This window comes from Podarcis melisellensis, assembly GCF_964234715.1.
Source record: "Podarcis melisellensis genome assembly, chromosome: 8".
NCBI lineage: Eukaryota > Metazoa > Chordata > Lepidosauria > Squamata > Lacertidae > Podarcis > Podarcis melisellensis.
This window is the reverse complement of record NC_138540.1, coordinates 5,931,530-5,946,147: the sequence shown is the minus strand read 5'-3', so window position 1 is coordinate 5,946,147 and position 14,618 is coordinate 5,931,530. Positions and strand designations below refer to the sequence as shown.

The window sequence follows — 14,618 nt, the reverse complement described above, 5'->3', positions numbered from 1 at the left end:
GTGGCAACATCTCCAAAAAGGTTTTTGTGGTCCTAGACTCACAGGTGTTGGCTGTCCGCAGGGAATCCAGTGCCTCAAACCTTTCAAAAGTCAAGCCCTGAAGCGAAGTTTGCTAGTTTCTGATAAAGGCTCTGGAAAGTAGGTCAAGTGGTCAGGGTAAGGGATTTCTTCGGAACAGCCTGTCCCTCCTTTGTGGCCCCGATTCTTCCATTTCCCCTTGCCGTGTTATCGACAAAAATCAAGAACCCTTCACATTGCTTAGAAGATGACATTAAATCAAGGTAGAATATTGTATGTTCTTTATTTATATTAATTACATATTCTGCAAGCACAAATTAAAATCTCATTGCATACATCCTCTTTTGCATTCTAAAAGCTGTGTGAACCTAGCATGGAATCCAGACTTAAGCAGAGGTTTAGACAAAACAAAAGGAACTCTTATTATGCAGACTAGGATTTTTCTATGTATACAGTTCAGGAACACTGCATAGCATTTAGATCAGCCTCCTCTAAAGATGGTACATTTTCCTACACAGCTCTCATCCTACAGCTTGCATGGACTGGCTGGGGTTGATGGACGCTGTAGTCCAAAACGTCCGCAGGGCACCAGTTTGAGAAAAGCTGATTTAGACAGTGGACAGAACGGACAAGTACAGCATCTTTGAATAGTTGTGTCCCACTTGACAACAGTTTTTGAATTCTGCTGGGTGGGGGGAGAGATGTAATAGGAAACCTTTTGGCATGGTACCTGGGAAAGAGACTTTAACAGGGGTTGGAACTGATCTAATCTGGGTCAGCCAGACAGAGGTGTGTCAACTCTGGTATACTTTGGATCACCCACAAAAGTGAGAGACTTTGTCGGACATGGCTTACAAAAGTGTGTGCATGTGTGTGTTTTTTTAAATGCCTTCTTATACGGTTTCTTTTTTGCTCTTGAACTCATTGTTTGAGAGGAAACAGAGTGTGTATGTCATGGAGGACATGCTTTTTTCTGGGTTTTCAGTCTTTTCTCTATTTTTATGTATCGCTTAGTTTTATGTTGAACCACCCTGGGGCCAGTTCCCAGGAGTGAATGGCAGTATCTTGCAGCCTGAGTCACGACAGCTACACACCACTTCCAGATTTGTGCTCTCGGGATTCTACAAGAGTTTTCACAAAAGAGTTTAGCAAAGTATCAGCGAGGACTAGTAATTGGGCTTCTTGGAAAATGTCGTGTTCTAGGTGGTGTTAAAAGCCACCGTCTATTTTCCTTAAATTTTGACCAGCTCCTCAAAAGGTCAAATTGCTAGACTGCCTGCCTGAACAGATTTCTTGGTCACACAATCAACAGCCACTAGTTCCAGTTCTCGCTTTGCAGATTTTCAGCTCTAGATAAAAAGCCAACTCAGAAGAAATACCAACAGACTTAGAAAAAAACGAAACGAAAACACCTGAGTTTCTTCCTCCCCCTTAAGCTCACGTGTCTCCATATGGAACTGGGCTAAGAGGCACAGCTGCATTTGCTGCCCAGAAATAACTTCCCCTCTCAAAGAAAACACGTTTCCCGTGACAGCTGCTCACATGATTTGCTTTGCATGATGTGGCAACATTCTCCCCTAAATCAAAAGGAAATTCTGCAGAAACCCCCATTTTCATTTTGTGGTTTGTTTTTTTGCAAAAGTTGCAAAAACTTCTCTTCCTAAGAAAAAGCTGTGTTCTGCCATCTTCTAGTCATCAAAATCAGGAATGTCGTCATAGGAATAGCCCCTGTAGCCTTTGGAAGCAAAATACGCAATACGCAAATGATAGAAGCCAGGAAGGAAGACCAGGATTCCGATGATCAGGACAGGGATCGCTCGATCGGTCCCCTGGAAAACAAAAGAGAATAAGGGCTTTTTCATACCTTGGCCTGGAACAGCTAGCCTTCTCTATACCAGGCAACATGCAGCTAGATGTGCAGACTGAGGTGAGGAGATGTGAAAGTTCTGCCTGCAATGGCCCATTCACCCGTTCAAAGTTGCAGCCATCATTGCACAGGAAAACCAGCACTAAGACTGTGAAAGCCAGAGGGGGCAGAAGACCACCCAGTCCAAACTGGGACCATTCACACCAGTCCCCTTTCTTGCTTCCTCCCACATCATCCCAACCACAATGTACTTAAGTGGGTACAGATACAGTACTGAAAACATTGCAAGGGGTTAGACTAGATTATCCTTGGGGTCATTTCCAACTCTACAGTTCTGTAATCCTGGATGTTTCCTGAAGGAATGATCGGCGGGTGTGGAGCAGTTCCCACAGACAGGCCTCAGCTGTCTGACCGCGTGACCTTCGGGTGTGAAGCACGCTCCCACCCACAGACAAGCCACAGCTGTCTGAACATCATGCCCTCTATCTAACCTTTGCTCTCTCAGTGGACTGCTGTGCCCTGTCTGTGACCTTTGTCTCCTTCGTCATACATTGTTCAAGGGGAAAATGGTGGAAACAGGTGCCAAAATAATTTTGTACCACCCCTCAATCTCGGGATTGGAAGATGTGTAACTGTCACAGTCCAAAATGTATCTGACTGGTTTTGCATGTTGTGCTAATAAAAGGAGCTTCTATAGAGCTAGCTGGCAGCTTGCTCCCTTGCCAGCTTGCTTATGCACAGCTCATCTGATGAACACCACCTGACTCGTGTCCTTTACTTCACATATATTAGAAAGGAACACAAACTTTCTCCAAGGTCACTATCAAATCGAATTTGGGGGTGAGGGTATTCCGGTATGCAGAGATCAGTTAAAGACTCTGGATAGACTCTATACGGCCTAGGACCCTCGTACCTACGGGACTGCCTCTCCTGGTATGTCCCACTGAGGACCTTATGGTCTTCAGACAAAAACATCTTGGAGATCCCGGGCCACAGAGAGGTTAGGCTGGCCTCAACCAGAGCCAGGGCTTTTTCGGCCGCGGCTCCAATCTGGTGGAACGCTCTGTCACAAGAGACTAGGGCCCTGCGGGACTTGACATCTGTCTGCAGGGCCTGCAAGACAGAGCTGTTCCACCAGGCCTTTGGCCAAGGCACAGCCTGACCCCCTCCTTTGGTAATCCTCACAGAACTCTAGCCCAATGGTGGCCATTGATTTGATTTGATTTGAACTGATTTTATAATGAATTGATTTTAGAATGCTGTGTTATTTCACTGTTGTTAGCCGCTCTGAGCCCGGCTTCAGCTGGGGAGGGCGGGATAGAAATAAAATATTTATTATTATTATTAATTATTATTATTATTATTATTATTATTATTATTGACAAAAGCCACTCACTCCAATATCCCCAAAGAAAAAATGACGTTGTCTGGAAATCCATGCCACTAAGTAGCCCAGCTCTTGATGATAATAATAATAATAATAATAATAATTTATTATTTATACCCCGCCCATCTGGCTGGGCCTCCCCAGCCACTCTGGGCGGCTTCCATAAAAACCAAAAATACAGTAAAATCACACGTTAAAAACTTCCCTGAACAGGGCTGCCTTAAGATGTCTTCTGAATGTCAGGTAGTTGTTTATTGCTTTGACATCTGCTGGAAGGGCATTCCACAGGGTGGGCGCCACTACCGAGAAGGCCCTCTGCCTGGTTCCCTGTAGCTTTGCTTCTCGCAATGAGGGAACCGCCAGAAGGCCCTCGGCGCTGGACCATCTCATGCCGATGTCATGAGAGAGATGCAAGGGGGAGAACCTCCAAGATCAGCCAATGCCATTCTAAAGGAGGGTGGGGCAGCACCAGTGTGTGGTCAATGCCATGGCACTTATGTGCTGCTTTATGGCTTTCAACTGAGGCATCTGGTTTGCCACTGTGAGAACAAAGTGCTGGATCAGTTGCAGAAAGAGAACTCTCCTCATGTGCTCAGGTGCCTGAAGCACTGCATTCCTTCCTCCATGAGGAAATGTGAATGGCGCAATGTCTCCACATGTGGAATGTGCCCATCCTCAGCTCTGGGCTTTCAAAAAAGTGTGAGAAAAGGAAGCAAAACTCACTTGGATTCCCCCTCTGCTTCACCCTCGTTCATAACATCCAAACTGTTGTCAGGCCCATGGAACGGCCTGAAGGAACACGACACACACCAACTTCTAAAGGCTAGCAAGTTAACAACTTGACACCTGTTTAACTACAAGATCACCTTCCCCTGTATGTGCCCATTGGGCTGCTTCGATCAGCGGAACTGGCATTGCTACAAGTGCCACATAATGCCTTTCTTGTATTTGTAAAAATTCAATCTTTTAGTGTGGCAGTACCTACACTCTGGAACCCCCTGCCTAGTGACACCAGGCAACTGCCTTCGCTGTACCCTGTTCAGTGCCTGCTAAAAACATTCCTGTTTAGGCAAGCCTAGCCAGATGTTTAGAAATTTACGCAATGTGCTGTTACTTTATTGTTGTTAATTTTTCCTATTGATAATTTTATCGTTTTATCTTTTCTGTAAACTGCTTTGAGGTCTTTTTGCTTTTTACAATTAAGCGATGCACAAATTTTGTGAAATAAATACCTAAGTCTAGTCCCAGGATGGGAGACCTCTTGGTGGGTCAGGAAGCCACTATTTGCAAGAGCTGTAACAGGTCACCAACTATAACTTTTTCAAAGCACACATAGATACCCTACTGGCCAAAACTGAGACAAAATGGCGGCCCCTCCATTACCATGCCCCCAAAGTCCCTTCCAAATCCTGCCTCCAAAATAAATGACTCCTATGTACAGCTTCGCAAGAATGCAATTTTGATGTCTTGTATCTCAGTTAGCTTATGATCATTCCAAGGCCAGATCAGCCCTGGCAGAAGAGCTGAGCCACTTACTCCTTTGCTGATGTATCCTGCCAGGAGCAGAGCCCCAATGATAATGAGAAGGGTGCCAATCAGGAACAGCACAGTGGCCAGAGCAATGGCCTTGTAGGGGATCTTGGGGGGGCTTCTCTTGAACTAAAGGAGGAAGAAGAGACAGGTCAGCATTCAAAAGCATCAGTGGCCACTTTCAACCCGGTTACGAAAGCATCACACTTCCATGGAACCACTAGAGCCGCCAGCATGGATGGCTTTGGCAGGAGTAGACAAACGTGTAGAGGTCAGGCTGATCAGTGGCAGATGAGAGGAACCTGCATGTTCACACATAGGATGATTCTCAAGGATCTGATGACGGGGTTAGTCCATCAGCATCAAACTCCACTGAGAGTTTCAGAACAGTGGGCTAGACATACTCTGGGCCAGATCCAACAAGGTCACTGAGAGGGGCAATTACAGCTCCCCCCCCCCAAAAAAAAAGTGCTACGTGCCTTAGCTGCAGGTAAACAATGGGGATAAAAGTTGGAACCCAACTCCTTCAGATAAATGTTGAATAGTACTCCAGAGCCAGTGATGTAACCAAGCAATGGAGCCATTGGTACGGGTGGGTGGCTTTCAGGCTTCATCTAAGCAGCCCAAATCAACTCTGTTTTTAGCACTGGAACAGCCCAGCAAAAAATACCCCGCAAAATAAAAAACCCCTCCTTGCATGGGAAAGGGAGCAACCTCTTCCACTGGTAGGAGGAGTGCATTCAGATTCGATTATCCTGGAGTGCTCCCAACACAGGTGCTGCCCATCCAGGAGGGGTCTGCTGTACTGGCTGAAAGTGTGACTGCCAATGGGGTGGTGATGGTAGAAGAACAGGTAAAAAGCATAACCTAAGGACACAGGCAGGGACACGGGTGGCGCTGTGGGTTAAACCACAGAGCCTAGGACTTGCCAATCAGAAGGTTGGCGGTTCGAATCCCCGTGATGGGGTGAGCTCCCGCTGCTCGGTCCCTGCTCCTGCCAACCTAGCAGTTCGAAAGCATGTCAAAGTGCAAGTAGATAAATAGGTACCGCTCCGGCGGGAAGGTAAAAGGCGTTTCTGCGTGCTGCTCTGGTCACGTGACCCGGAAGCTGTCTGTGGACAAACGCCAGCTCCCTCGGCCTATAGAGCGAGATGAGCGCGCAACCCCAGAGTCGGTCACGACTGGACCTAATGGTCAGGGTTACCTTTACCTTTACCTTTAAGGACACAGGCAATTGCCAGGTCTCCAAGGAAAAGCCTCCTAGGGAGCAAATGTTACAGAAAACTCTGCATGAAACCTGGGATAAATGCTGCCAGCCTGGGCTGGAGAGCCCAGCGGCCTGCCTTCAGTTCAAAGCTACTTTGTACGTTCAGCCAATATAGCAGGCAATTCCAGGTCTGCTTTAATGCTACGACCAGCCAGCGTGACAATGCTGCCTCCAAGTGGCCCACTTTTAATGCATCTTCATAAATACACAAAACACAGGAAGAGCAAAAACCCCAACCGACCCTGGAACAGAAATAAAACGTTCTGGGTGTGTTTGCCGCCCTCTCACCCCCAAACCCAACCTCCACTCTGATGGTAATATCTCCATTTGGGACGGGCTTGCTTTTCATCCCTTTTCTGAAATTAGCACCTGCATATATCAGCTCCCCATTTAGACCTGAATCTCCTCCTCTGGTCTTGGCAAACCAGGATGCTTGAGGGAGGAAGTTACCCATCTATAGTAAATGCAGAGTGAAGTTACAGGAAAAGCTTCCTCCTCTGGAGCCAACACCCCACCCCCAAGAAAAAGAAAGAAAGAAAGAAAGAAAGAAAGAAAGAAAGAAAGAAAGAAAGAAAGAAAGAAAGAAAGAAACCCACCTTCCCTACAGGACCGCTTCTCCTGGTATGCCCGGCGGAGGACCTTAAGGTCCACAAATGACAACATTTTGGAGGTCCCAAGTTGCAAGGTGGTTAGATTGGTCTCAACTAGGGCCAGGGCCTTTTCATTACTGGCCCAGACGTGGTGGAATGCTCTGTCATAAGAGACTAGGGCCCTGCGGGACTTGACAGGGCCTGCAAGACAAAGCTGTTCCGCCTGGCCTTTGGTTTGGACTCAGTCTGACCCTTATGTTTCCCTCCCCTTATGGTTTTGATCTATGGGCAACTTTTAAAATGAGGCTCCATTTTAAATTGCATTTTAACCCGTATTTTAAATTGGTCCCCCCCATTATGATTTTACTGTAATTTTACTTGTGTTAGCCACCCTGAGCCTGACTCCGGCCGGGGTATAAAATTTATTATTATTAGACTCTTAAGGAACAGCGTGAACAGTTGTGCATTTGCACCAGTGCCCACAAATCTTGGCTTGCAATGGTGGGCTCATCTACCCCTCTACTCTCCTGAGCCTCTTGTGCAGAGGAATCAGGAGAGGCAGGTTGGCTGTCTCTTTTACGCTGAAGTTTTGAGAAGAGAAGGCGCAGCAGAAGAGGCTCCTGCTAACCCTTACATCCTCTAAGCTGCCGTGGAAATACAACCTTTTGGGATGCAGGAAGAGGAAGGTGTGTCTAAGCTCTCAGCTCCACAGAAGCAAAGAAAAAGCAAGGAAATGGGCAAGGAGGCCAGGCTTAATACAGGAATTGCTTATTTGCGTTGATAGGGGCTTTAACCTTTCAATAGCAAGCCCAAGATGTTGACTGGGTTAACACTCTAGTTCCCAAAGTACAAAACCCTTTTGGGTTATACAGAATGCTCTAGTCCCAGTAAATGGCTACATGTAATAGCAGGAAGATACTGCCACCTTGTAAGGGATATCTGAACTCAAGTGAGGATAACGACACAAGTGGTGCTTCTGAAATGCAAGGAATTCATTTTGTCCTGGTTCTCCTCCACCCCCCATTTTACCTGAAGATCAATGTAGCCTTCATCTGTGCTCGCAAGCTTGGAATATTTCACTTTGCTGCTGGGGATCGAAGCTGCCAGGTTAGTTCGGGACGGCATCTTTACCAGTAGGAAGCATCAGCACCTACAGCCTGGGAGAGAGAGAAAAAGCTCTTGAGGGGACGGGAAGAGAGTAGGAACAGCGGATTTTAATGCAGGAGAGGAACTGAGACAACAAAGAAAAGCACCCTGTGTTACTAAGGGCTTGTTTACATTTGAGCATTAGTTTAATTGTTAATCCGTAAGAACAGCGTGCTGGATCAGGCCAATGACCCATCTAGTCCACCCTCCTGTTCTCACATTGGCCAACCAGATGCCTGCAGGAAACCCATATGCAGGATTTGAGCTTAAGCCCTCAGACAGAGAAGTCCCCATCTGCACTGGCCCACAATTTAAGTCACACAGAGGTTTCAAATGAAAGGAAACCAAAGAAAATTCAGACCATATAGAGGAAGGTCTGGACTACTTTCAGCCATAGATGGGGACTCACAAGGTGTAGAAATGCAGTTGTTTTAAAGCATGCATGGAGAATGCAGGGCAGACAATCCTGTTTAAAAACCAGAGTTGCTCCTGGCATCGATATGCCGCTAGAAGCCAGAATGGCCCTGATGGAAAGGCTGAGCCAGTCGCCTGGGGAATTGGCCAAGGAGGTTTGGGGGTGAGTAAGTCCTAGCCCTCCACCTGCTGTGCTATTTTAACACTGCAAACCACTTTGACCCTGGACTTTATAAAGCCCTGTAATTTATTCCTGCTGGGGATCGAAGCCCTGCGGTTTTTATGCCATTAGCAAGTTACATTGTAAGCTATATCCACAGAGCTTGAATCAGCAGCTTTTGTTTTCGGGGTGTGGGGCAAGGCTTCCAGGGAGCAAAAACATCCAAGGAGTGAAAACATCTGGCCCAGTGCATTCATCTGATGCCAGTACAGCCGCAATGTGCTCTCTCTCTCGCTCTCTCTCTCTCTCTCTGTGTGTGTAGGTAGGAGGTTCTTCCTGATAATAATAATAATAATAATAATAATTAATAATAATAATAATAATAATTTATTATTTATACCCCGCCCATCTGGCTGGGTTTCCCCAGCCACTCTGGGCGGCTTCCATAGAAACCAGGAAACACTAAAATATCATACATTAAAAACTTCCCTGAACAGGGCTGCCTTAAGATGTCTTCTGAATGTCAAGTAGTTGTTTATTGTTTTGACATCTGATGGGAGGGCGTTCCACAGGGCGGGCGCCACTACCAAAAAGGCCCTCTGCCTGGTTCCCTGTAGCTTTGCTTCTCGCAATGAGGGAACCGCCAGAAGGCCCTCGGCACTGGACCTCAGTGTCCGGGCAGAACGATGGGGGTGGAGACGCTCCTTCAGGTATACTGGGCCGAGGCCGTTTAGGGCTTTAAAGGTCAACACCAACACTTTGAATTGTGCTCGGAAACGTACTGGGAGCCAATGTAGGTCTTTCAAGACCGGTGTTATGTGGTCTCGGCGGCTGCCCCCAGTCACCAGTCTAGCTGCCGCATTCTGGATTAGCTGTAGTTTCCGAGTCACCTTCAAAGGTAGCCCCACGTAGAGCGCATTGCAGTAGTCCAAGCAGTGTTTCTCAAACTTGGGTCCCTAGCTGTTGTTGGACAATAACTCCTATCATTCCTAGCTAGCAGGATCAGTGGTCATGGTGATGGAAATTGTAGTGTGAGAAACCCTGTGTTAACAGAACACAAGCTGACACCACCCCAATCCCTGCGAACAGGAAAATTACATTTGAATAAACAGGGGAAAATACACCAGGTATTCTGGCCAGGGCTAGGCTAACACGCTCATCAAGAATATATTGTTTTGTTACTTCTAGCTCACCCTTCCTCTTGATAGCTATCCATGGAAGCTAACAACTGTAGTTAAACGTAAGTCATAAAAACAATAATTAAAATGCTTCAAACATTAGCAAGAAAAATAAATTAAGATCTAGAAGGCACAGGGAAGGTGTTTGTTCAAGTACTTTTGCCCCAAGTTGAATGGAGCCTGGTAGCTTTAAGGCAGCCAACATTAACTGTAGCATTTCCCTTTCTCACTGCGCAAGAAGCCCTCAGCTCAGTTTAAATCCCACTTCAGCCGCAATGATCACTGAGGTAACAAATACGACCTTAAAATCACTTTGATCATTCAAAGCAAACACAGTTTCATTTTTTAGTTACTTACCCAGTGTTCCCCAACCTTGGGCCTCCAGCTGTTTTTGGACTACAACTCCCATCATCCCTCGCTAGCAAGACCAGTGGTCAAGGATGATGGGAATTGTAGTCCAAAAACAGCTGGAGGCCCAAGGTTGGGGAACACTGACTTACACAACGGTCCTATATCTCTACAGACCCAAGAATAATTCTGCTCCCATGTGAGAAGCAGCATTGTCCCCTCTTCTCACCACTTCCTGCCACACACACACACACACAGATTCCATGAGACTCCAGCCATTTCAGACCCAGAGCGGACCTTTTTCTGCAGCCAGCAACTTCTCAAGTGGTGTCAGGTATCCAGCTTCCATGCAGCTAGCTTAAGGAAAAGCTCAAATTTCTCCCTGCTTAAAAACTACTAAGATGACAGCTTCCTAGAAACAGGTAGGTAGCTGTCTGCCGTAGTCAAAACAAAATTTAAAAATTCCTTCCAGTAGCACCTTAGAGACCAACTAAGCTTCTTAGAAGGCACTGAAGTGGCTAATTCCCTTTTTTATAGGTTCTATTTCTGAAAATCACAATTTATATCAGGGAGGCTAACAGCTGCAGAAACATATATTGAAAGGCACTACAGAAATGACATTACTAAATGAAACAAACTAGTATTACTAAGCACTGGATTCTAATTCCTCATACATTTATGGAACACAACTGTCCACGTTCACTTTAGGAACAATGTATTAAAGGCCACTGTCTCTTGAGAAGGTGACCCCCAACCCACTGCAATATTAATTCGAGATCAGATTTCACACACAGATCCACATAAGAAAAAGATGAAAATATAGAAGGGCCTTGCCTTTCTTCCAAGGGCAGTGCTTGTATTCTCTCAACAGTCATGTGAGAGAAGATGGTGACTGACCGCAAACCAACTGACAATTTCCATAGATGAATTTGGGAGGGGGACCCCGTCCTAATACTCTATCCACTGCACCTCTCCCCCTCTCGCTGGATCAACTTATCCTAGTCATCCATGTCACACTAAGGAGTGAACAGATCTTTGCTTTGGGAGTTAAGATTTAAGAAAGCTGGCGGGCTTGATCCATTCAGTCCCATTTTGGAGTCAGGAATGTGTTCCTGGAAAAGTGTGCCCACTTTCAAATTCCCTTTAGAGCACCACACCAGCAGTTTAGCAGCCAAAAGCACCTTGGAAATACCTCCCAGGGCAGAGGAATGCAGAATCTGCATGCAGCCGATCCTAGTCTGCCCCAAACCACAACACTATGCGCCTACGCACCTCACCTCTATGTGACTCAAGGCACTGGGGTTCTTTTAAACTTCTTTCTGCAATTATAAGCCTACACCCAATTTTAAAAACAGTAACAGAAATCAAGATACCATTATCATCCAAAGCTACATCGTTTTGACAATGGCTGAAGACTGCATGGAACTTTAGAAAGAAAGAAAAACTGGAGCAAAACAGGCTTTCAAACAACGAGTCAAAACAAATGAAAGATGCCTACAACTTAAGCAACACCAGGCAGCAAAAGAGCCCCCACATGGATTCCATTTACAAAAATGTTCTCACCCTTGTGGAGCTTTATGCTGCTCTTTTCCCTTTTTAAAATCATTATTTTTATTTTGCAAGCCACCTAGGTAATTTTATGTACAAAGGTGACCATAGCATCAACTTAATAGTAAACAAACGCACCAGGAGCAACAGTAGCCCTTTTGGAGCTACTGCTCAAGTTCCCCAATATTAATTAATTAAATTAATTAAGAAATAATTTTTTTTTATTTATACCCGTCCACCTGGCTGGGTTTCCCCAGCCACTCTGGGCGGCTTCCAACAAAATATTACCATAAAATACAATAGTCCGTCAGACATTAAAAGCTTCCCTAAAGAGGGCTACCTTTAGATGTCTTCTAAATGTCTGGTGGGCGCCACTACCGAGATGTTCAGCACCTTAAATTGTTTTAAAACCCACTCCTGCAATCTGGTCCCCCAGATGCTTTGAATGACATCTAGAGAGGATCGAGGTAGAGTGTCAAACTAGGATATGCGTAAACTCAAATCACCACCTAGCCACGAAGCTCTCTGGGTGACACAGGGCCAGTCACACACTCTCACCGGGTTGTTTTGGGGATAAAATGGAGATGAGGAGAACTATGTAGGTCACCTTGAACTCCTGGGGGGGAAGGCGGGGGTATAAATGTAGCAAGCAAGTGAATTTTGATTTATTTGATTTATTTATTTTTGTTGTGGGTGCTGTTTTTAAGAAGCAAAACAGGGATCCTGGCGCCAGATGCAGAATGCAAACAGGAGAAGACAGTGGCTTCTGGAAGAAGAGCAGCTTTTCCCCAAGAAATAAGCAACACCCCCCCCCCCAATAATAATATATGTGTGTGTGTGTGTGTGTGTGTGTGTGTGTATATATATATATATATATATATATATAATCAATCTTTTTATTCAAAATTAAAACAAAACATATTACCCAGGAACATATCATCCTTATTTCCCCCGCATTCTTCCTCCCTCCCCCCGCAGAACCCCCCCCGACTTCCCTCAGTTCCAGTCTTTGATTTCTCTAAAAATGCTGTTTTCTGCATGTTACACAGTTGTATAAATCCTCAAACTATTTAGCTGATTATTATCAATAAATAATATTTATTTTTGTTGTGGGTGCTGTTTTTAAGTAGGGGGGGAGGCGGGGGTATAAATGTAGTAAAGCAAGTGAATTTTGATTTTATTTATTTATTTTTGTTGTGGGTGCTGTTTTTAATGAGCAAATGAGGGATCCTGGCGCCAGACGTAGACCATGGCAGCTTTCCCCCTAGAGATAAGCAACCCCCCCCCTCGGCCACGGAGCTGCCGGGCGACGTCTCGGCCTGGCCCACCTCGCAGGGTTGCTGTGAGGATTCAGCCAGGAAGCCGCCGCCCGCCCCGCTGAGCTCCTTGGGCCCAAGGACTGCCGGCCCCCTCCCTACCTGCAGGCCAGCGCCATCGCTCCGCTCCCTGAGGCAGCCAGACCCGCTTCTGTCGCGCCGATTCTGCTGACTGTCCCCAGACACCCCGGCCGGAAGTTTACGGTCCTCGCGCCAGAGCTGCTTCCGGGTCAAGGCGCCTCCGTCTGATTGGACGATGCCGAAGCTTGGCCCCGCCCTCGGAGGGCCGAGGGCGGCCACAAGGGGGCGCTCCACGCCCAGGGATTTGCCTCGCCTCGTTTGCGCCGCTTTTAGGAACTACCGTATTTATGGATGCTTTTGATACCGTATTGCGCTGTAATAATGATGATGATTATAATAATATTCCCTAGCCACTCTGGGCGGCTTCCGACAGAACACTAAAATACAATATAACCTGTAATGATGTAACTGTTATTATTATTATTATTATTATTTATGGTTGCTTTTGATACCATATTGCGCTGTAATAATAATAATCATCCCCAGCCACTCTGGGCGGCTTCCAAGAACACACTAAAATACAATAAGCTGTAATGATGTAATTGTATTTTTTAAAAAAATTATTATTATTATACCATATTTATGGATGCTTTTGATACCATATTGCGCTATAGTAATAATAATTAATATCCCGCCTTTCTGGCTAGGTTTCCCCAGCCACTCTTGAGGGCTCAAAGGTGAAGGGTTGGCAATAAGTAAATAATTCATTTTTTTTGTTTAAAATTCAGCCGCTGAACCCAATTCAAAAAGCAAAGGCTCTTCATTTAGTGCTGTGGCCCTACCTTGTTCATGTACCCCTATGGTGTTTTGGTTCATAATTCTGTATTGTGTTTTATTTCTGACTATCGGTCGAATAAAGGAGTTGATTTATTTCTTTGAGTTCTGAGCTTGGGGGCTCAGGGGGATGCAGCAGACGTAATCTTGATTTCACTAAGGCTTTTTTGCAAATTCCCCCATGAAATTCTCTTCCAACTCCACAATTCTGATTCTATAATTTACCAGAAGTCTCTGCAGCTCAGCACACTGCCACATCATAAGGTTATTTTTAGAAGACCCATAAATAATCCCCTACATGATAGATAGGACTGATTTATGCAGCTGTTAAAACTATGGAAAGGGACGCGGGTGGCGCTGTGGGTAAAACCTCAGTGCCTAGGACTTGCTGATCGTATGGTCAGGGTTCGAATCCCCGCGGCGGGGTGAGCTCCCGTCGTTCGGTCCCAACTCCTGCCCACCTAGCAGTTCGAAAGCACCCTTAAGTGCAAGTAGATAAATAGATACCGCCTTATAGCGGGAAGGTCAACGGCGTTTCCGTGCGCTGCTCTGGTGCTGGTTCGCCGGAGCAGCTTCGTGACGCTGGCCACGTGACCCGGAAGTGTCTGCGGACAGCGCTGGCCCCTGGCCTCTAGAGTGAGATGAGCGCACAACCCTAGAGTCTGTCAAGACTGGCCTGTACGGGCAGGGGTACCTTTACCTTTAAACTATGAAATTCTGTCCTCCAGAAGGGAGCAATAGCCACCAACTTAAAGGGCTTTAAAAGACAAATGCATGGAGTACTAGTAGTCATGATGGCTATTGCTCTACCGTTTGAAGGAATAGTTTCAGAGTGGTAGTTGCCAGAAGCCACAGGAGAGGGGCTCATGTCCACATCCTGTTTGTGGGCTGGCCACTGTGAGAACAGGATACTGGACCAGATGAACCACTGGCCTGATCCAGCCAGCTCTTCTTATGTTCTTCAAATACAAACATTACAACCTTATGCCTGCAT

General features: G+C 46.0%; 1 protein-coding gene across 1 annotated transcript; it reads right to left on the bottom strand.

Annotated features, from left to right (window-relative positions):
• Positions 1 to 282: 282 nt before the first annotated feature.
• On the bottom strand, positions 283 to 13,004 carry TMEM230 (transmembrane protein 230). Its single transcript, XM_081922606.1, has 4 exons — positions 12,872 to 13,004; positions 7,689 to 7,816; positions 4,809 to 4,931; positions 283 to 1,847 (listed from the first exon to the last, which is right to left on the bottom strand). The coding sequence occupies exons 2-4, from the start codon at positions 7,782 to 7,784 to the stop codon at positions 1,707 to 1,709; spliced, it is 360 nt and encodes a 119-aa protein (XP_081778732.1). The 5' UTR covers positions 7,785 to 7,816; positions 12,872 to 13,004; the 3' UTR covers positions 283 to 1,706.
• Between the last annotated feature and the right edge of the window lie 1,614 nt (positions 13,005 to 14,618).

Excerpts from the sequence above, each read along its gene's own strand:
- TMEM230 (XM_081922606.1), bottom strand. The coding sequence starts at position 7,784 with ATGCCGTCCCGAACTAACCTGGCAGCTTCGATCCCCAGCAGCAAAGTG. Across the intron at positions 4,932-7,688 it reads AAGGCTACATTGATCTTCAG|TTCAAGAGAAGCCCCCCCAA; the intron begins GTAAAATGGGGG and ends TTCCTCCTTTAG. Across the intron at positions 1,848-4,808 it reads CAGGATACATCAGCAAAGGA|GGGACCGATCGAGCGATCCC; the intron begins GTAAGTGGCTCA and ends TTTGTTTTCCAG.